This window comes from Amphiprion ocellaris, chromosome 3 (assembly GCF_022539595.1).
Source record: "Amphiprion ocellaris isolate individual 3 ecotype Okinawa chromosome 3, ASM2253959v1, whole genome shotgun sequence".
Classification (NCBI taxonomy): Eukaryota; Metazoa; Chordata; class Actinopteri; family Pomacentridae; genus Amphiprion; species Amphiprion ocellaris.
In genome coordinates this window covers 32038449-32061755 of record NC_072768.1, presented here as the reverse complement: position 1 = coordinate 32061755, position 23307 = coordinate 32038449, and the positions used below count along the sequence as shown (strand labels likewise).

Sequence of the window (23307 nt, the reverse complement as noted above, 5' to 3'; positions counted from 1 at the left end):
CCTGGTGCAAGTTGTATTTCTTGAGCGGGGGCAGGAAGTACCTCCTCTGCTGGGCCTTTTTCTTGATTGTGTCTATGTTGAGGGCCCACCTCAGAAACTTCCATTCCAGAAACCTGAAGTTTGCGCAGTAGCAAGCATGATCTTTAGTATACTGAGGGAATACAGTGCAGGTAGTCTCTTCCTTATGTCCACTGTCATCTCAGGTTCAGCTCTAGGTTGATGTGACGACACCAGAAGACCTGCCATCTGTATACATGTAGACTGTTGTGCCATCTGCGTCTTCAGGAGCTTCGCCTGCTGCTGCCTCCCTGTCAGAACGTTTACGATCCACAGACAGGTGGGAACTGGTTGTGCAGGATTTTAGGCACAATGGCACCAAACTGCAGCTCATAAACAGGACTCTTACATGTGTTAGAGTAAGAGCATTTTCCCTCATATCGAACACAGAAAAACACATGAAGAAACGGCAGCTGGTTACAGATTATGCTGCAGCACCAAGGCAATGATTATTCCTAACATGTCCTCAGCACGGTGGGCAAACATTGCACCGGATTTCTGGAAATATGAGAACTTCCTACTGTGTTTGGGTTCTGTCAATGTTTTGTCAACCACTAAAAGCTCATCCAGAGTCCAGCTGCGACTACATCAACTACAACTCTTTTGATGATTAGTTATAAAGGTTTGAATGACCAAGAATCGCTTCTTACAGTCTTTCCTCACACCAACTTGTTTTCATGCTTTCGTCTTCCTGGCCTGGTTGCACAGGATTTAGCCTTCACTTCTGTAGGCTTCTTCCTCACAAATGCTGATATAGGATGACACAGTGTCTGTAAATGCATGGAGATCTGTATCTGTATTCTCATAAACACTCCAGCCACTGCAGTTGAAACAGGACTGATGGTCCATCTCAGACAAGTGACTGTTCATATCAAAAGGTCATGAGTTGTTGGTGTCTCTGTGGAGCAAATCTATTGTAGGAGATTTACTAAATGACATCTGACCAGCATCATGGACACCCACAAAACAAAGCAGCTTTGGTTCAAATTCTATTTGCAACACCCCAGAAACCCACAGTTTGAACACTGAATGCAGCAGTGTCTGTCCAGAGCGGCTGGTCATACTTCTCTCATTTGTGACCATACCAAATTATTTCCTCACTAATCTTTAGGAAAATTCAACAGACTGCAACTTACATTAATACACTGTTCTTACAATACATCCAGGTTTTTATTGTCAACCAAAATAACTTTAGTGATTTTTTTTTTACTTTCTCTCTGTACCAGCTTTTGAAATGAGAAGAAATAACAGTCTGCACATTCTGCAGATACAATGAATACTTTTATTTCTTCCACTGCTGGATCTTTCTTGAAAATGCATTGAATAATGTTCATAGGTTAAAAAGTAAATGTCATTCAACTCAACACAAGGAGTCCGACTGCCATCCAGGCCATGAGCTAATCTCATAAGGGTCACTGAGAGATGCACAGAATCTCAGAGGAAACCGGTCAGGCCACAACCAAACACACAGAGCCAGACAGGTTCTTTGCAGAAGCAGAAAATTACACTACACAAGTAAATCTTTATTCCACAAGTAAATGTATATACACATATATATCATAAACATGCATCAACTTCAAACCTGCAGTGCTTTTAGTGTGTTTGTTTTGTTTGTTCATTTAAATCAACCTGCACTATTTCTGCTCTGTGTCTTAAGGCCTCTTCACTCCGAAGACCTGAGTTGAACCTTCATGCGATAAGGTCTGGGAGACAAAGTGACCCCATAGACTGGAGTGAAGTCTGGTTCTCCTGCATCCTCAGGCCAGATGAACTTAAACTTCCTCAGCAGAGTCACCATGATGAGGAAGAGCTCCATACGAGCCAGACCCTCTCCGAGACACATCCGAGGACCTGAGAAATAAAAAACAACTCAAAGTCATCTACAACAGTTTGCTTAGACTCACTCTATCTGTGCCCCCCTCTCCAAGTGTGATACAGTTTTTAATGCTCTTGTACCTGCAGAGAAAGGCATGAAGGCTTCTGGTTTGACAAACTCTCCCTGGTCATTGAGGAAGTTTTCAGGGTTGAATTCATGAGGATATTTCCACTGACCCTCCTCATTGTGCAATGAGGTCAAATTCTGGATGATCATCGTACCCTGAGGAGAAATTAGCCAGAGAACAAAGGTCATAATGGAGACTCTTCACTTTGTTGTCTGTGTTGCCCAAACATATTTAACCATTTGCCCCATACCTTTGGAATAGAATATCCCATGAGCTCTGTGTCCTTAGTAGTGGTGTGGAAGACACTGAGTGGAACAGTGTTGGCAATCCTCTGCGACTCATGGATCACAGCCTGAATGAAGAGACATTTAGACTTTTTCTTAAGAATTATTTGACTTGACACAAAAGAAAATCAGTGCAGGCTCTCAGGAAATAAAACACAAAAACATAGATCAATACAGCACCTGCACATAGGGCATGTCGTTCCTGTCGTCAAAACTAGCCTGATCTTTCCCTCCCAACACCTTGTCAATCTCCTGGTGACATCGTTCTGAGGGGGCAAGATAACATAACATGTTGCTTTCCATATTTTGACATACAACTGAAAAACTGAGATGCTTTATCATCTGAATGAGAGTCAGGGAATAATGAAGCTTTCATGTGTAGAGAAGCTATAAAACTGAAGAGTGATAGATGTCAGTCATGAGAATACACAATATATTGAGGAAAAATAAAACTAATCAGCTTTGTCATTCAGAGTCCTAGTATGGAGCGTGCTAACATGGATCCAAAGCCTTGTGGCTAAACAAAAGGGAGTAGAGGCTTCTTCACCAATTCCATTCAATTAGGTGTAAATTATAGGAACAGACAAACAGGGAATGCATGTGCAGGTATACCTTGTATGTGTGGGTGGCTTATCAGGTAAAGAAAAGCAGTAAGCAGGGTGTTAGAGGTCGTGTCAGTCCCAGCAAAGTGAAGATCTAGAGCATACAGAATGAGTTTGTCTTCTGAAAATGTAGAATCTTCTGCAGCCTAAAAACAAGAGCATGATCACTGGAAGATGAATGCAATAATACTGTACTGTACTGATGCACATGCCTGACTTCATGCCTTTGGGTAAAAAAAAAATATTTTTTTCAAAATGTCAGTGTTAAAATGGCTGCAACCACGCACCCATATCGTCTGAGATAGTGAGCTGACTGGTTCCACACACCTTAGCAAGTTCATCCAGGTAGCAGTCAAGAAAGTCTCGAGGCTCTCCTGGGACTCTGGTCTTCTTGTGCTCGCTCACCAAACGATTAACAAGACCCTTACATATCTAAAAAAAATACAAAACATTACCGAAAATTCGTATGAATGTACGTTTGTCTTTCCACTGACAACATGCTTACAATATGTGTTTTGTTCATTACAGTGTAGGTGTGTGTGGTTAGTTACTGTCAAAGTTACCTTAGCATTCTCAAAGGCCTTGTTACAGGGCAGTGGCAGGTTTCGAATCATAGGAAGAGCGTCATACAGCTATAAAGAAAGAGAAATCATTAATTTAACTGAACCCTAATCTGCAGATTCTCCTTCAAGACACAATTTGCTCTGAACAGACAACCTTGTAGTCAGGTGTTTAATTTGAATGGGAAGAAGAAGACTTGAGCTGTACTTTTTTTTCAATGTTATTTGGTAAATTAGCAATGCTAACATGCTAAACTAAGCATCCGGCTCAAAGCAGCCTCACAGAGTGCTGTAGACTTGTAGCCATGATGAGATATCTGAGTCTGTTTAATACCTTTGAGGGCTGTACTATGAAGGGAGATTAGTGGGTTAGCAAGGTGTGTTGAGCTTAAAGTCAGAGTTTTCAGTGTCACAACAGTGGCTCTCTTTTAAGCTGGCTAGATCACCATGGAAGTTTATGCAGCAGAGCTAACCTGGTCCGAAACAGGCTGTATTAAGAGTATTGGAATTAAGAAGCATCTCCCTCTGATCAGATCATTTCCTGATGATACTCTGTGAGTGATACAGATTTATCTGGAAACCTGTTGAGCTGTACATTACTAAAACCATTCACTGAGGTCATGCAGTTAAAGTATCACACACCGTATGCATCATGTTGCCATGGTGCCTGACATGTATTCAGCTGGTGATGCAGAAACTGCATACATGTATTTTTATGTTTGGTCCTCATTTACAGCCATGACTGTTTTACACCGCTGGTGCCGCAGTCAATAAAACACAGATTACAAAATTGATCTATTGGTGGAAGATCCCTGGTTCATGTCCCAGCCTGGGCCTGGGATCTTTCTGTGTTGAGTTTGCATGTTCTCCCTGTGGTCTGGCTTCCTCCCACAGTCCAGAACAAGTTGAGGTTAATTGGTGAGTTTAAATTGTTCATAGGTGTGAATGTGAGTGTGACTGGTTGTTTGTCTCTAAATGTAGCCCTGCGATAGTCCCCTGTCTTCACCCTGATGGACCTTGGAGGATTAAGTAGTGTATAAATAATGGATGAAAGGTTTTTATTGCAGAGAATATTCAATCAACAACATTAATGTTCTGCATTGTTGGTCAGTGTCAGACCTAAATGCACTTCATTCAGTATGATGTGCAGGTGTAATGTTAGAAATAACTGTCTGCATTGATCTTTAAAATAAATATATTACACACACAATTCACAGTTTTCTACCATCATCCATCTCTTGAATCATTAGCAGTAACAGCTCTTTTTAACGTCATTTTCTATTGTTTTTGCTGTTGATTTCCAATAAAACAGCCTGTTGACTGCAGTAGGCTTTTGTGCAGAAAAAGAGCCACATGATGTGTTAAACTCCTTGAGTCTCAGGCAGACAGCCTGAGTTAACAAAGAAAGTTGGTAACCACCATCATGATACTGTTATCTCTGACTCAAGTTTTAGGTTTTGTTGAGCCTAACACAAAGACAGCCCAGCTATGTCAAACTTGCCTCAGTAGTCCTGCTTAACCTGCTCATTCTGTAGAACTTAATGGTCTGGCTGCACACTATCATTGTGTTATGATTCAATCTCAGTCATTGTGGGCAGATGGCAGATGGGGAGAGAATGCAGGTTGAGTTTATTGGCCAGTGGCAGGTTTGTATCCTCAACCTGCATCTGGTGAGTCACACCATTACCTCAGAAACATGCTTTACTCACCATCACCCACGGTCCATTGGCAATCTTGGCATTCTCTGTGAAGCACCGAACCACCTCTTTGATAAAGTAATCATCATACTCATATCGTGTACCAAACAAAACCTGGCAGATGATGTTGGAGGACATGTTGTGAAACATAACTTGAGGACTCATAGTTTTGCCTGTAAAAGAGACATAATACAAACTAACATATGGCACAAGATTATACAAGAACATAAAAGAACATAACAGAAACAAAAGCACAACAAAACATCAGTTTTGTGAACCATCACACTTCATACCGATGCTCTTGTCCAGCGTTTCTATAGTGTGTTGAATCTCATCATGAATTCTCTCCTCCATTGATTTCTTCCCCAGACCAAAGTTCCTCAAAGTCATCAGAGCAAAGCGACGATGTTCCCTCCACTGAGGACCATAATCTGCCAGAATCACTCCTACAACAGGTGTAGCGGCACAAAGAGTTCAAGAATGATCTCAAAATATGACTGTCATTGCTGTTCTATTCCAAATCACATTTACTTTCTCACCTGTGTCATTATTTACTCTCCACGGCACGTTAAATGTGTTTTTTTATGTACTTTAAAACCAGAACCATTGTAAAGTCGGACTAGTCATTTCATAAACTGTGCCTATTAAGTTACACATAGAAACAATACTCAAGTGTCCTGATAACCTTGTGTACTTTGAAAAGACAGAAATTGCCATTCTTTCTTTCCTTCGTCTTCAAGCTGATCAGTACATTCTGCACTACTTTTAATCTTCATTTATTTGGCAAACCATATAAGTACAAGAAAAAAACTAATATAAAACTAAAGCAATCCCTCTCAGTGTCCCTGCCTATAAGTCATGATTTTTGCTTGAAAAACCGTTAATACTTTCATAAATTGTATATATATTATTGAAAATATAATTGTAATTTGGGTTAATATAATGTTTTCGTGAAAGGATAACAGATAGTGTTGAAGGATGGAAGATTTTGCTTTTGTCTGTCTTGGGAAAATTGTTAAATAAAATGAAGTAACCGCTGTATTGGGCCAATAAATCCCAGTTTGCAGTATGCTGCATTAAATGAATAGAATAGAGGCCTTTTTCTAATGTATTAACATATCTTCACCCTCTGGTATTACCTTGAACTGTGGTCTGCAGAACTATGAGCTACTTTCATGAATTAACTTAAACACAAAACATCGTTTAAAATCATTAAAAAAAAATCAAACTAGCCTCTCAGACTCTTGTTTTTATGTATATAAATGCCTTTACGCTTTGAGTGGTGCTCTCATGGTTTGAAGTTTCTTTTTTGTCTTTTGTTGCCTGCATCTCTCCCTCCACCCACCAGAGGACCTTGGTGTCCTTCTCTTCTTCTTCCCCATTCAGCTCACTTATTTCCTCCTCCACAATTTTTTTTGTCAGATTGTCTGTGTTCATGCCACAGCTTTCCAGCCTTCTTTTTCTTATCTACCTCGTATTTAGTTTAAAGTGTGCTTTTACTCTTGATTTCGCTTCAGCTTGCACCCTGTGTTTGTTTGCCTTTTGTACTTTGAACCTGCTTAGCTGGTAAATTCAGCTTTTTGCTTTTGATTAACATAAAAGTGGAGCAATCTGTCTTTGAAGAAATAATGGCTCAGAAAATAATGTAGGCCTGCTGAATGCGACTCAAACAACTGATTTTACAGAAACAGACTTCCACAGTTCTGAGGATGAAATTGAATCCAACCAGCCTTAATACATCTTTTACCCTCACCTTTCTTTGTTTTTCCAAGTTCCAATATGTGTGGAGTTGTTCATTTGTCTCTGTTATAGGATATTGTGTTGATAATTTGCATGTTCTGTATGTTGTCTACAAAGCTACAGTAGGAAAAGGCCAACTTGATTTCAAACCCAGGTGCTTTTTTCCCCTTTTCAACATTTCCCAGCCAGTTGCAACATATGTCTTATCCACACTGTGTAAAAACAGGCTTTACCTTGTGTACATTTTAGTTTGCTGAAATGCAGCTGTGCATTATTTGTACTAGGTCTACTCTACCTTTATTTTCTGTGATTTCATTATTAAACATGTCCTGAGGTCGTCCAGCAAATTCAACACCCTTCGTCACCATAGCTTCCTTCATGGCCTTCAACCCGTTGATGAAGACAGCTGGTCTGGGACCGATGAACAAACTGTAGACATTCCCATAAGTCTTCCTCAGCTGGGAAGGAAAAACATAATGTATCAGTGTTAGAGATACGTGTCTGTAGGTCGGACCTGGTAACAGATCACTTTCAACATGGCACCAGTCTGAACTACACTGTCATGTCACAACACACCCTTCTCACTCATTTTGTTCTACAATTTCAAATCCATTAGGAGGCCAAATAAAATGTGTCCTCTGAGTTTATTATATATCTGGAGCATCAGACAGCAGTAGCATCCAGGAGCATTTTCCAAAAGAGCTGCATACATTTGCAGCACCAGTAACTTGGTGAAGTGGATGGAAATTAGCCTTGTGCAACTTACTTACGGCTATCTTGTGAAAGCTATTATGAGATTGTATGTTCATTAATATGCAGGATCCCAAAGAAAGAAAGAAATTCTCAGAATTCTAAATTATCCCAGAGAGAGCATAGAGAGCAGATCAGTCCCAACTGGAATCCAACAGCAAGTTACACTGTTGAGGCCACATTGTCCTCATAATAGGTTAGCTGTCACACACAGAATGGCAGTTTAGCTTGTTGCTTCCAGCTGTTTAGGTCTATTTCCTGTATTTATTAAATGCCATATGACTGTATCCTAAGAGAGAGAGAGAGAGAGTTGTGTGCACTTTGATCAGATGCTATTTTTTTTTTTTAGACTTAGTCTTGTCTAATCTCACATTAATGCCAGATATCATGTGTGTATGCTGGATCTCTACGGCACTGTGTGGGGGTATTTCTGAATTAAGCCATGAAGAACATTAACAGGAAAGTGTTTTATGTCCAAATGACAGAATGCTTTCAATTCAAGGGATTGATGAAGGCATCACTGTTCTATGTTCCTTGACTGAAAAGGCTTTTAGTTCAGTTCAGAGAATATTGTCCTGCCGGGGAACACAGCAAAGACAGACACAGCAGAGAAGCGTCAACTGCCGATAGATTTATTTTAAAACTAATTTTGAAAGAGAAACACACAGTAATAATATAAATATTAAGAAAATGAAGTGAACACATTTCAGCAAGTAATACCAGCAAGCTGGCAATAGGAGAAAGTGGTCATCCTGTAATTACACTCATTTAGTCTTTAGTTACATCACACTGTCAGATCTCAGATTAATGCAGGAATTTACGTCATTCTCAAGCACATAGTTTCTCTACACAGGAGTTGCTGTGGCTGTGAAATGTTAGAAGTGAATTTTCAATGCACTGAGCACCCATAGCTAACAACTTTCAACCACATTTAAATGATAATCACCTGGCAAACACAGACTTATCAACAAAAGAAATGAGAAAACACCCAATGTGTATGACTGATAGTGCTGGCTAGATGCATGCCAAGCCTGCAGTCAACTCTGACCTGACAGTATGTTATGCAATCACAGATAAAGAGTACAAACAGGAGGCCTCATTCATGGTCTCAAAGTGTATTGACAAAAAAGTATTGAAACTGCCACTGTTGGGAAAAGCACAACAGTGGCTGTAAGTGTTTTTTCATTTAGACATATAATAAAAGAGGTTCTATCAATGATTCCAACAACTTAAGAAGTTGAAAGAGCAGCATCACTCACTGCAACATTTTTCTTACCCTCTCAAAGTCCTTCAAGGGGTTTTCTAGATTCAACTGCAAAAGGTTCCCTACTATGGGCAGGATCGTGGGTCCTGGTGGAAAGTTCTTGGGCCTTCGAGACTTGAGTTGAAGGATGACGAAGAAAATGCAGAGACATAGCAGCACAACTGAAAGAAACATGATGAACAGGTTTGGACTGCACTGAGTAGGCTAGCTGGTTAGACCCAACATAAAAGGACAGCTCAGCTTGTAGCCCTGCCTCTCCTGGTGTACTTTGTTTCTTTGTACTAAAGGTAAGGGATCAACAATTGCTCACACACACACACACACACACACACACACACACACACACACACACACACACACACACACACACACACACACACACTGTGAGGCACAAGTTTTGACAGGATCGGATACACTGAGCTGACAGGACCATTTAAGTTGAATGCAGATAAATCAGTATCTTAGACATAGCAAATTATAAGTGCTTGAAGTGTTTATTCATCAACATTGTTTGTGTGCTCAGTCAGTAACACTGGCAGCCACAAAACATTAACTTCTGTGAGTTGCCACTGTGCACAGTAGCTTTTGTGTGATTGTTCCTGGTAAAGTGCTCAGCTATTAGATTACCAGAATAATATCAAACCACAGTCATTATTTCTGTGTTTTGAAGTCACTGAACAGTGGACATCTCAGTTTCTGTTACGAGGTTCAGGGTGGCTCAAGTGCAGGAAATGAACAGGCGGTCTTTGAATGCAACACAGATTTTATTTACAAAGGGTTTTTGGACTACAAGCAGAAACTAGGACTACAACAGGAAACGGAAGTAGAGAGCATGGAGAGCATTGCTTGCCCCCCCATTACACTCCTCATTTCTCTCCCTTTGATCGCCAGGGAAGCGTGGTCTCGGTCATCTCCACTTTCATTCCAAGGTCCTCTTTATCTCTGGAATGCAAGCTCAGCCTGATACATCTCAAACACTTCACTCTTTAGTCAGTATAAGGGTCACAGCAACAATTATCACACAGTTCAACAGATCAAGTTAAAATAAAATTTCATGTTAATAAAGCGTAAATGTATTAATATATAAACGTGTCTGCATATTTCCTAACAATAGGTCAGCACATTATTTATCAGTTTTGGGTTTGCATAAGTGTGCTCACTCAGCTTTTGTAATTTCTCACTATGTATACTGTTACAGTGCCTGTTAAAAGTATTCAATTTTCAACAATAAATCGTTCTGTTTAATTTGACTTTTTTGACAGGAATATTCAAGAATATCATGTCATGTCAAAGTAAAAACAGACAATATAATGTCATTTCATTAAAAATATAGAAGAAGTGATTGCATAAGTATTAACTCCCTTTAAAGTGATTCACCTAAATCAACACAAGTCCAACCAATTGGGGCTATAAGTCCCATAATCAGTGAAATTAGGATCATTACAGTCACTTAAATCAATGTGTCTCAAGTGACTGTAGCATAAAGACACCTGTATCTGTCAGTCACTGGTGAATCAGTACTTCTGGCTATAAAAACACCAAGAAGATAAAAGAACACTCCAAGCAACTCTGTGAAAAGGCCACTGAATATCCCTCAGAGTACAGTTAATGTGTTAGTCTGAGTAGAACATGCCGTTCTAGAAAACTGAGTGACTGTACAAGAAAGAGACCAGTGAGGGAGACCACCAAGACACCTATGACTCCTCTAAAGGAGTTACAACTTTCAGAGTACTGATAGCATCTGTTGCTTATTCTTCTCCAGTCAAACCTTTATGGTAGACTGTCAAAGCGAAAGTCATTGATGAGAAAAGCTAATAATAAATCCCAACTACAGTTTGCCCGAAAGGGAATGAATCATACTCTGAACCGGAAGACATTTCTTTGGTCTTATAAGACAAAAAAGTTTGGTTATCAGACTAGATGCTATATTTTTTGGAAACCAAACGTTGCACATCACTACAAACACACCACCTCCACTGTGAAGCATGGCGGTGGCAGCATCATGTTGTGGGAATGCTTCTCGGCAGCAGAACGTACAGGAATTTATTTACAATTAAATAAAAAACTTTTTTTGTGTTTCTTGCTTTCCAGTTGATGCTAAAATAAGTAGAGATTTTTAATTTATCTATTACACATATAACATATATACATAGATATATAATAATAATAACATCTATAATAGTTAGGTCTCACTCTGACCAGTCCTACAAGAAACCAGTGCTTGCAAAATGTTCCAAGGTACGTGTTGAATATGCACTAACCGGCATTAGGGGAGTGGATACGTTATCTCAACTGCAGTCTGAATAAAAGTAGTATGTTGAGAATTCGCTACAACAGGCGTCAAGGGGCTACTTGAAGCACAGAAAAAAAAGACATAATATCACAATATAGAATATGATCAGGAGTTCCTGGTGCAAGTTGTATTTCTTGAGTGGGTGCAGGAAGTACCTCCTCTGCTGGGCCTTTTTCTTGATTGTGTCTATATTGAGTGTCTACCTCAGAAACTTCCATTCCAGAAACCTGAAGTTTCCACAGTAGCAAGCATGATCTTTAGTACACCAGGACACCAGAAGACCTGCCGCCTGTATACATGTAGACTGTCGTGTCATCTGCGTCTTCAGGAGCTTCGCCTGCTGCTGCCTCCCTGTCAGAACGTTTACGATCCACAGACAGGTGGGAACTGGTTGTGCAGGATTTTAGGCACAATGGCACCAAACTGAAGCTCATAAACAGGACTCTTACATGTGTTAGAGTAAGAGCATTTCCCCTCATATCGAACACAGAAAAACACATGAAGAAACGGCAGCTGGTTACAGATTATGCTGCAGCACCAAGGCAATGATTATTCCTAACATGTCCTGAGCACAGTGGGCAAACATTGCACTGGATTTCTGGAAATATGAGAACTTCCTACTGTGTTTGGGTTCTGTCAATGAAAAACATGTACCACTAAAAGCTCATCCAGAGTCCAGCAGCGACTACATCAACTACAACTCTTTTGATGATTAGTTATAAAGGTGTGAATGACCAAGAATCGCTTCTTACAGTCTTTCCTCACACCAGCTTGTTTTCATGTCTTGTCTTCCTGGCCTGGTTGCACAGGATTTAGCCTTCACTTCTGTAGGCTTCTTCCTCACAAAAGCTGATATAGGATGACACAGTGTCTGTAAATGCATGGAGATCTGTATCTGTATTCTCATAAACACTCCAGCCACTGCAGTTGAAACAGGACTGATGGTCCATCTCAGACAAGTGACTGTTCATATCAAAAGGTCATGAGTTGTTGGTGTCTCTGTGGAGCAAATCTATTGTAGGAGATTTACTAAATGACATCTGACCAGCATCATGGACACCCACAAAACAAAGCAGCTTTGGTTCAAATTCTATTTGCAACACCCCAGAAACCCACAGTTTGAACATTGAATGCAGCAGTGTCTGTCCAGAGTGGCTGGTCATACTTCTCTCATTTGTGACCATACCAAATTATTTCCTCACTAATCTTTAGGAAAATTTAACAGCCTGTGACTTACATTAATGCACTGTTCTTACTATACATCCAGGTTTTTATTGTCAGTCAAGATAACTTTAGTGTTTTTTTTACTTTCTTTCTTTACTGGCTTTTGAAAGCAGAAATAACAGACTGCACATTCTGCAGATATAATGAATATTTTTATTTCTTCCACTGCTGGACCTTTCTTTAACCCTTTAAGCGCCAAAGTGGCAATATTGCAACAAGCAACATTGCTGAACATAACAAGCCATAGCTGCAAATATGGTGCCTCATGTAGTTACTACTTTACACCAGGAGATGGCGGACATCTGGGACTTCAATCTGAGCAACATTTGTGGGCGTGTTTTCATTCAAAGTTTTGGAGTTTATAGAGTTTGAAAATCGTCCCCCAGTCAAGGAGACAAGGGTTGAAGTCGGAGCGCAACAGAGAACAAGACACCGAGAGAAAACTCACCATGCTGAGAAGTCTGTTCACCGTTGACAAAGTACTTTGTCAAGTAATGGCTGACTCAGATTCTCAAGAGGAATATTCACCCTCTGATGAAGATGTTCAGTGGTCCAGTGAGACAGAAAGTGACGCTGCGTCTGTGCGTAACAGCAGCGAGTCCGTGCGCCATGACAGTCCACAAGCAGCACATACTGGAGCCGATGCTTTGCTTCACCGTGTCCAGGGTGGCAGGAGGGGACATGGTGGGTGTAGCAGGGGTGGTCAAAACACCGCTAATAGCGAGGTGGGTAGTGGGGATGCAAAAAACCACGGAAATAGCAGCAAACACGGGAGAAAATGCACTGATAATAGTGGCGGAGGCCGCAGTGGCATTCACGGCCCTGCCGTAAATGATGATGATGATGGCTGGGTTTGCTTGAGAGATGAGGAACAGTGTCACAAGTGGATCAGACATTTAGATGAGCCTGTTGGGTAGTCGTAGTAGTCGTGGAGACAGGAATCTGACAAATTCTGAGCCAAGCAATGCCATCTCGATCGATGATCGACGCCTGGTAATGTCATAATATGCAAATTAGTTGAGTGAATTTACTCCCATCACAAACTTTGGATCATACTGATGATTTTACTCATTTACAGTATGCCTTTATCTCTAATCATTTTCAAGTTATAACCTTTTCAAAAAGTGATATCAAAATTGAATATTTTATTGAAAAAACTGTGGTGCCTAAAGGGTTAAAATGCACTGAATAATGTTCATAAGTGAAATATTAAATGTCATTCAACACAACGAGGAGTCCGAGTGCCATCCAGGCCATGAGCTAATCACATCAGGGTCACTGAGAGATGGACAGAATCTCACAGGAAACCGGTCAGGCCACAACCAAACACACAGAGCCAGACAGGTTATTTGCAGAAGCAGAAAATTACACTACACAAGTAAATCTTTATTCCACAACCAAAGGTATATACACATATATATCATAAACATGCATCAACGTGAAACCTGCAGTGCTTTTAATATGTTTGTTCTTTGTTCATTTAAATCAACCTGCACTGTTTCTGCTCTGTATCTTAAGGCCTCTTCACTCCGAAGACCTGTGTTGGACCTTCATGCGATAAGGTCTGGGAGACAAAGTGACCCCATAGACTGGAGTATAGTCTGGTTCTCCTGCATCCTCAGGCCAGATGAACTTAAACTTCCTCAGCAGAGTCACCATGATGAGGAAGAGCTCCATACGAGCCAGACCCTCTCCGAGACACATCCGAGGACCTGAGGAATAAAAAAAAACTCAAAGTCATCTACAACAGTTTGCTTAGACTCACTCTATCTGTGCCCCCCTCTCCAAGTGTGATACAGTTTTTAATGCTCTTGTACCTGCAGAGAAAGGCATGAAGGCTTCTGGTTTGACAAACTCTCCCTGGTCATTGAGGAAGTTTTCAGGGTTGAATTCATGAGGGTATTTCCACTGACCCTCCTCATTGTGCAATGAGGTCAAATTCTGGATGATCATCGTACCCTGAGGAGAAATTAGCCAGAGAACAAAGGTCATAATGGAGACTCTTCACTTTGTTGTCTGTGTTGCCCAAACATATTTAACCATTTGCCCCATACCTTTGGAATAGAATATCCCATGAGCTCTGTGTCTTTAGTAGTGGTGTGGAAGACACTGAGTGGAACAGTGTTGGCAATCCTCTGCGACTCATGGATCACAGCCTGAATGAAGAGACATTTACACTTTTTCTTAAGAATTATTTGACTTGGCACAAAAGAAAATCAGTGCAGGCTCTCAGGAAATAAAACACAAAAACATAGATCAATACAGCACCTGCACATAGGGCATGTTGTTCCTGTCGTCAAAACTAGCCTGATCTTTCCCTCCCAACACCTTGTCAATCTCCTGGTGACATCGTTCTGAGGGGGCAAGATAACATAACATGTTGCTTTCCATATTTTGACATACAACTGAAAAACTGAGATGCTTAATCATCTGAATGGGAGTCAGGGAATAATGAAGCTTTCATGTGTAGAAAAGCTATAAAACTGAAGAGTGATAGATGTCAGTCATGAGAATACACAATATATTGAGGAAAAATAAAACTAATCAGCTTTGTCATTCAGAGTCCTAGTATGGAGCGTGCTAACATGGATCCAAAGCCTTGTGGCTAAACAAAAGGGAGTAGAGGCTTCTTCACCAATTCCATTCAATTAGGTGTAAATTATAGGAACACAAAAAAATGCATGTGCAGGTATACCTTGTATGTGTGGGTGGCTTATCAGGTAAAGAAAAGCAGTAAGCAGGGTGTTAGAGGTCGTGTCAGTCCCAGCAAAGTGAAGATCTAGAGCATACAGAATGAGTTTGTCTTCTGAAAATGAAGAATCCTCTGCATCCTAAAAAACAAGAGCATGATTACTGGAAGATAAATGCATGCAATTCAAAAATGCAGTGATTCTGTACTGTACTGATGCACATGCCTGACTTCATGCCTTTGGGTAAAAAAAAACTCTTACAGCTGTCTTGTCTTCAAAATGTCAGTGTTAAAATGGCTGCAACCACGCACCCATATCGTCTGAGATAGTGAGCTGACTGGTTCCACACACCTTATCGAGTTCATCCAGGTAGCGGTCAAGAAAATCTCGAGGCTCTCCTGGGACTCTGGTCTTCTTGTGCTCACTCACCATACGATTAACAAGACTCTTACAAATCTAAAAAAAAAATACAAAACATCACTGAAAATTCGTATGAATGTACGTTTGTCTTTCCACTGACAACATGCTTACAATATGTGTTTTGTTCATTACAGTGTAGGTGTGTGTGGTTAGTTACTGTCAAAGTTACCTTAGCATTCTCAAAGACCTTGTTACAGGGCAGTAGCAGGTTTCGAAGCATAGGAAGAGCGTCATACAGCTATAAAGAAAGAGAAATCATTAATTTAACTGAACCCTAATCTGCAGATTCTCCTTCAAGACACAATTTGCTCTGAACAGACAACCCTGTAGTCAGGTGTTTAATTTGAATGGGAAGAAGAAGACTTGAGCTGTACTTTTTTTTCAATGTTATTTGGTAAATTAGCAATGCTAACATGCTAAACTAAGCATCCGGCTCAAAGCAGCCTCACAGAGTGCTGTAGACTTGTAGCCATGATGAGATATCTGAGTCTGTTTAATACCTTTGAGGGCTGTACTATGAAGGGAGATTAGTGGGTTAGCAAGGTGTGTTGAGCCTAAGGTCAGAGTTTTCAGTATCACAACAGTGGCTCTCTTTTAAGCTGGCTAGATCACCATGGAAGTTTATGCAGCAGAGCTAACCTGGTCCGAAACAGGCTGTATTAAGAGTATTGGAATTAAGAAGCATCTCCCTCTGATCAGATCATTTCCTGATGATACTCTGTGAGTGATACAGATTTATCTGGAAACCTGTTGAGCTGTACATTACTAAAACCATTCACTGAGGTCATGCAGTTAAAGTATCACACACCGTATGCATCATGTTGCCATGGTGCCTGACATGTATTCAGCTGGCGATGCAGAAACTGCATACATGTATTTTTATGTTTGGTCCTCATTTACAGCCATGACTGTTTTACACCGCTGGTGCCGCAGTCAATAAAACACAGATTACAAAATTGATCTATTGGTGGAAGATCCCTGGTTCATGTCCCAGCCTGGGCCTGGGATCTTTCTGTGTTGAGTTTGCATGTTCTCCCTGTGGTCTGGCTTCCTCCCACAGTCCAGAACAAGTTGAGGTTAATTGGTGAGTTTAAATTGTTCATAGGTGTGAATGTGAGTGTGACTGGTTGTTTGTCTCTAAATGTAGCCCTGCGATAGTCCCCTGCCTTCACCCTGATGGACCCTGGAGGATTAAGTAGTGTATAAATAATGGATGGAAGGTTTTTATTGCAGAGAATATTCAATCAACAACATTAATGTTCTGCATTGTTGGTCAGTGTCAGACTGAAATGCACTTCATTCAGTATGATGTGCAGGTGTAATGTTAGAAATAACTGTCTGCATTGATCTTTAAAATAAATATATTACACACACAACTCACAGTTTTCTACCATCATCCATCTCTTGAATCATTAGCAGTAACAGCTCTTTCTATCGTCATATTCTATTGTTTTTGCTGTTGATTTCCAATAAAACAGCCTGTTGACTGCAGTAGGCTTTTGTGCAGAAAAAGAGCCACATGATGTGTTAAACTCCTTGAGTCTCAGGCAGACAGCCTGAGTTAACAAAGAAAGTTGGTAACCACCATCATGATACTGTTATCTCTGACTCAAGTTTTAGGTTTTGTTGAGCCAGCTTACACAAAGACAGCCCAGCTATGTCAAACTTGCCTCAGTAGTCCTGCTTAACCCGCTCATTCTGTAGAAATTAATGGTCTGGCTGCACACTATCATGAAGTTTGCCGACGACACCACCGTAGTGGGTCTCATATTGGACAATGATGAGACCACTACAGAGAGGAGATCCAGCACCTTATTCAGTGGTGTTCAGATAACACCAACAAGACCAAAGAGGTCATTGTGGACTACAGGAGGTCCAGGAGGACAGAGCACACTCCTCTCCTCATTGAAAGGGAAGCAGTGGAGCGTGTTCACAACATCAAGTTCTTGGGCATCCACATTACATCTGACCTGGTCTGGTCCCTGAACACAGCTCACCTAGTGAAGAAGGCTCAACAAAGGCTCTTCTTCCTTAGGAAGCTGAAACGTGCTTGTCTCTCCCCTCAGCTTCTGGCAAATTTCTACAGGGCCACAATAGAAAGCATCCTCTGTCTTGGTGCAACAGTGTGGTACGGCAGCTGCACAGCTCAGGACAGAAAGAACTTATCCCGGGTGGTGAAAACAGCAAAGGGGATTGTGGGAAGTCCTCTTCCAGACCTGGACTCAATATACGTGGGCCGGGTCCAGAGGAAGGCCCAATCTATCGCTGCAGACCCCACCCACCCGGGAAATGGACTGTTTGTTCCGCTTCCCTCGGGAAAACGGTACAGAAACATAAAAACTCTGACCTCCAGACTCAAAAACAGTTTTTATCCAAGAGCTGTCCAGTCCATTTCTCCCCTACACACACAACAGACACACTATGTGCAGTCTTGCACTGGACTGCACTTTACACTCATCCTACTGCTCATGTGCACTAAGACTGTTTACATATTTATATCTTTTAAGTATTTTCTTTATTTTATTTGAACATAGTGTGCCTTTTTCTTTTTTTTATATATAGCTGAGAGTCACCAATCGTAATTTCGCTGTGTAGAAACACAATGACAATAAAGATTCTTGATTCTGCTATGATTCAGTCCCAGTCATTGTGGCCAGATAGCAGATGGGGAAAGAATGCCAACTGAGTGTATCGGCCAGTGGCAGGTTTGTACCCTCAACCTGCATCTGGTGAATCAAATCATTACCTCAGAAACATGCTTTACTCACCATCACCCACGGTCCATTGACGATCTTAGCACTCTCAGTGAAGCACCGAACCACCTCTTTGATAAAGTAATCGTCATACTCATATCGTGTACCAAACAAAACCTGGCAGATGATGTTGGAGGACATGTTGTGAAACATAACTTGAGGACTCATAGTTTTGCCTGTAAAGGAGACATAATACAAACTAACATATGGCACAAGATTATACAAGAACATAAAAGAACATTACAGAAACAAAAGCACAACAAAACGTCAGTTTTGTGAACCATCACACTTCATACCGATGCTCTTGTCCAGCGTTTCTATAGTGCGTTGAATCTCATCATGAATTCTCTCCTCCATTGATTTCTTCCCCAGACCAAAGTTCCTCAAAGTCATCAGAGCAAAGCGACGATGTTCCCTCCACTGAGGACCATAATCTGCCAGAATCACTCCTACAACAGGTGTAGCGGCACAAAGAGTTCAAGAATGATCTCAAAATATGACTGTCATTGCTGTTCTATTCCAACTCACATTTACTTTCTCACCTGTGTCATTATTTACTCTCCACGGCACGTTAAATGTGTTTTTTTATGTACTTTAAAACCAGAACCATTGTAAAGTCGGACTAGTCATTTCATAAACTGTGCCTATTAAGTTACACATAGAAACAATACTCAAGTGTCCTGATAACCTTGTGTACTTTGAAAAGACAGAAATTGCCATTCTTTCTTTCCTTCGTCTTCAAGCTGATCAGTACATTCTGCACTAATACTTTTAATCTTCATTTATTTGGCAAACCATATAAGTACAGGAAAAAAAACCTAATATAAAACTAAAGCAATGCCTTTCAGTGTCCCTGCCTTTAAATCATGATTTTTGCTTGGAAAATTATTAATACTTTCATAAAGTCTATATATACTATTGAAAATATAATTGTAATTTGGGGTTAATATAATGTTTTCATTTAAAGGAGGAAAGATGAAAGATTTTGCTTTTCTCATCCTTGGAAAAAAAAGCTCACTTATTTCCTTCTCCACAATTTTTTTGTCAGACTGTCTGTATTCATGCCACAGCTTTCCAGCCTTCTGTTTCTTATCTACCTCTTATTTCGTTTAAAGTCTGCTTATACCATTGATTTTGCTTCAGCTTGCACCCTGTGTTTGTTTACCTTTTCTGCTTCGAACCTGCTTAGCTGGTAAATTCAGCTTTTTGCTTTTGATTAACAGAAAAGTGGAACAATCTGTCTTTGAAGAAATAATGGCTCAGAAAATCATGTAGGCCTGCTGAATGCGACTCAAACAGCCGATTTTACAGAAAGACTCCCACAGCTCTGAGGATGAAATTAAATCCAACCAGCTTTAATACTGCTTTAACCCTCACCTTTCTTTGTTTTCCAAGTTCTAGTATGTGTGGAGTTGTTCATTTGTCTCAGTTATAGGAGACAATGATACAATAGCAAAAGGCCAACTTGATTTCAAACCCAGGTGCTTTTTTCCCCTTTTCAATATTTCCCAGCAAGTTGCAACATATGTCTTATCCACCCTGTGTAAAAACAGGCTTTACCTTGTGTACACTTTAATTTATTAAGATCATAATGGAAATGAAAAACTTTAACTGCACCATGACTACATTTTTTTTTCAAACTGGTTTCTATCTTATCTCCGAGTCCAGAAATGCAGGTAGAAAGATAATGGAGGTGTATTATTATGTGCTCTGTTTGCTGAAATGCAGTTGTACACTATTTCTACTAGGTCTACTCTACCTTTATTTTCTGTGATTTCATTATTAAACATGCCCTGAGGTCGTCCAGCAAATTCAACACCCTTCGTCACCATAGCTTCCTTCATGGCCTTTAACCCGTTGATGAAGACAGCTGGTCTGGGACCGAGGAACAGACTGTAGACATTCCCATAAGTCTTCCTCAGCTGGGAAGGAAAAACATAATGTATCAATGTTAGAGATACGTGTCTGTAGGTCGGACCTGGTAACAGATCACTTTCAACATGGCACCATAAGACGTTAACAATAGCTGAAGTGTGTTGCTTCCAGCTGTTTAGGACTATTTCCTCTGGGTTTGTTATATATCTGGAGCATCAGACAGCAGTAGCATCCAGGAACATTTTCCAAAAGAGCTGCATACATTTGCAGCACCAGTAACTTGGTGAAATGGATGGAAATTAGCCTTCTGCTAAATCCAACTTACTTACGGCTATCTTGTGAAAGCTATTATGAGACTGTATGTTCATTAATATGCAGGATCCCAAAGAAAGAAAGAAATTCTCAGAATTCTAAATTATCCCAGAGAGAGCATAGAGAGCAGATCAGTCCCAACTGGAATCCAACAGCAAGTTACACTGTTGAGGCCACATTGTCCTCACATTAGGTTAGCTGTCACACACAGAATGGCAGTTTAGCTTGTTGCTTCCAGCTGTTTAGCACTATTTCCTGTATTTACTAAATGCCATATGACTGTATCCTAAGAGAGAGAGAGAGAGAGAGTTGTGTGCACTTTGATTAGATGCTATTTTTTTTTAGACTTAGTCTTGTCTAATCTCGCATTAATGCCAGATATCATGTGTGTATGGTAGATCTCTATGGCACTGTGTGGGGGTATTTCTGAATTAAGCCATGAAGAACATTAACAGGAAAGTGTTTTATGTCCAAATGACAGAATGCTTTCAATTCAAGGGAATGATGAAGGCATCACTGTTCTATGTTCCTTGACTGAAAAGGCTTTTAGTTCAGTTCAGAGAATATTGTCCTGCCGGGGAACACAGCAAAGACAGACACAGCAGAGAAGCGTCAACTGCCGATAGATTTATTTTAAAACTAATTTTGAAAGAGAAACACACAGTAATAATATAAATATTAAGAAAATGAAGTGAACACATTTCAACAAGTAATACCAGCAAGCTGGCAATAGGAGAAAGTGGTCATCCTGTAAGTACACTCATTTAGTCTTTAGTTACATCACACTGTCAGATCTCAGATTAATGCAGGAATTTACATCATTCTCAAGCACATAGTTTCTCTACACAGGAGTTGCTGTGGCTGTGAAAAGTTAGAAGTGAATTTTCAATGCACTGAGCACCCATAGCTAACAACTTTCAACCACATTTAAATGATAATCACCTGGCAAACACAGACTTATCAACAAAAGAAATGAGAAAACACCCAATGTGTATGACTGATAGTCAGTCCCTCCAGGAATTTGCAATGTTGCGATCACGAAAATTCACTCGAATTCAACCAATCTCCGCAAATTCTGTGCGACCTTGCAGTTTTGTCCAATTTTGTCAATTGTTTGGCTTCACTGACTTTCCATCTGCCAAAAAAAACTATTTTATATAATTAATCTTATTGTATATTTAGCCAAATGGCATATCCACAAATGTCGATACACTAATCAGAAACCACTTCTTTCTGTCTTTGACAATGAGGTCAAACAATATATTAAAACTATTAGATATTCCACTAATATGAAAGCCATTAAGACTCTTGATTTGTGTGCTCTTTTTACTATATTTGTGTAGTGTAATATTCTGAGGTGCTGCCCCTGAATGTTTGTAGCCCCCTGGCAATTGTCTTCACATTGTATTGTGTTGCACTGTATTGCATTACTTTTTTAAATATAAAAATTAAAAAAAAAAAACTTCCTTGTTTTTGGTTTGAAGATGCAGACACGTCTCATTACAATGTCACTCATTTACCAACAAATATTATTGCTGAAGACTGTGCAAAACAGTTCATTCCCTGATGTTCTTCACCAAAGCGGAAGTAAACTGTTTCACACCCGTCCAATATTGTGGTGGTGCAGCAGGTGTTCATCATTCACAATCACCATCAGCCCAAGCAGGAGCAGGTGGAGCTACTCTAATCAAGAGACACCCTCGCCACAATATAAGCAGATGCCATTCACTTCTCAGTGCCGGACTGTGACACAAGCCAGTAAAGTGTTTACTGATTGTTACTCCAGCCACAGTTCGTACCTTTGCTCCTCGAGTAATTCTAGTTGTCTTCCTTTGTTCCAATTCTGGTTCACCTGCTCCTGTTCCATTCCGTCTGGTACCATCGCCACCTCCAGTCCCCCGTTCCGTCAGTGTTCTGGAGAATACTCAGCTGTGCCATTCATCCATCTTGGCAACCCTCCATACTCACCTGCTGCTGCTTTCTCCACCCTCGTTCTGGACTCCAAGCCCAGGCCAAATACCATCATCCGCCTACCAGCTACGAGCCCAGTCCGAGCATCCGGTTCCATATTATCTCGTTAACCTCTCCTAGAGTTTTTGTACATCTAGTTGTATTGAGTTCTTCGTTAGTGTATGTTAAACCAGTATCTGGCTGCTGCTAATTTCCCACCATGGTATGCCAGCTTTTGTGTAAATGGGTTGGAGGGTTAAATAATTAATTTCGGAATAAATATTGTCGATTACAAAGTTGAAACATGTTCTAAAAGCTGAAAAAATACAACTTTTCACTATCTCCCGCAATTTCATTGCGACAAATAAGCTTAAAACATCGCAACTTACGTTGCAATGTTTTAGAAAAGCTGCCGCGAATTCACGCATTTTCGACCACAACAATGTCGAAAAATGCGCTCTATCAGTGATTCCAACAATTTAAGACTTTGTAAGAGCAGCATCACTCACTGCAACATTTTTCTTACCCTTTCAAAGTCCTTCAAGGGGTTTTCTAGATGCAGCTGCAAAAGGTTCCCCACTATGGGCAGGATCGTGGGTCCTGGTGGAAAGTTCTTGGGCCTTCGGGACTTGAGTTGAAGGATAATGAAGAAAATGCAGAGCCATAGCAGCACAACTGAAAGAAACATGGTGAACAGGATTGGACTACACTGAGGAGGACACCTGGTTAGATCCAGTATAAAAGGGCAGCTCGTAGCCCTGCCTCTCCTGGTTGGTGTACCTTGTTTCTTTGTACTAAAGATAAATGATCAACAATTGGTCACACACACAGTCTTGTAAAACTACTGTTGTGTGTCAGTTTAGGGAACATCATGTTCCTGAAACAGTCTTCAC

General features: G+C 40.4%; 2 protein-coding genes across 2 annotated transcripts; both read right to left on the bottom strand.

The window, feature by feature from the left end:
* Positions 1-1325: 1325 nt before the first annotated feature.
* On the bottom strand, positions 1326-9118 carry LOC111565664 (cytochrome P450 2F2-like). Its single transcript, XM_023265842.3, has 11 exons — positions 8910-9118; positions 7179-7341; positions 5437-5589; positions 5156-5316; positions 3450-3518; positions 3214-3318; positions 2897-3032; positions 2465-2550; positions 2251-2352; positions 2014-2155; positions 1326-1908 (listed from the first exon to the last, which is right to left on the bottom strand). The coding sequence occupies exons 1-11, from the start codon at positions 9069-9071 to the stop codon at positions 1721-1723; spliced, it is 1467 nt and encodes a 488-aa protein (XP_023121610.2). The 5' UTR covers positions 9072-9118; the 3' UTR covers positions 1326-1720.
* Positions 9119-13779: 4661 nt separating this feature from the next.
* LOC111565654 (cytochrome P450 2J6-like) lies at positions 13780-23118 on the bottom strand. Its single transcript, XM_055007478.1, has 11 exons — positions 22941-23118; positions 20037-20199; positions 18574-18726; positions 18293-18453; positions 15694-15762; positions 15456-15560; positions 15110-15245; positions 14683-14768; positions 14469-14570; positions 14232-14373; positions 13780-14126 (listed from the first exon to the last, which is right to left on the bottom strand). Exons 1-11 carry the CDS (start codon positions 23100-23102, stop codon positions 13939-13941), a joined length of 1467 nt encoding a protein of 488 aa, XP_054863453.1. The 5' UTR covers positions 23103-23118; the 3' UTR covers positions 13780-13938.
* Positions 23119-23307: the final 189 nt, after the last annotated feature.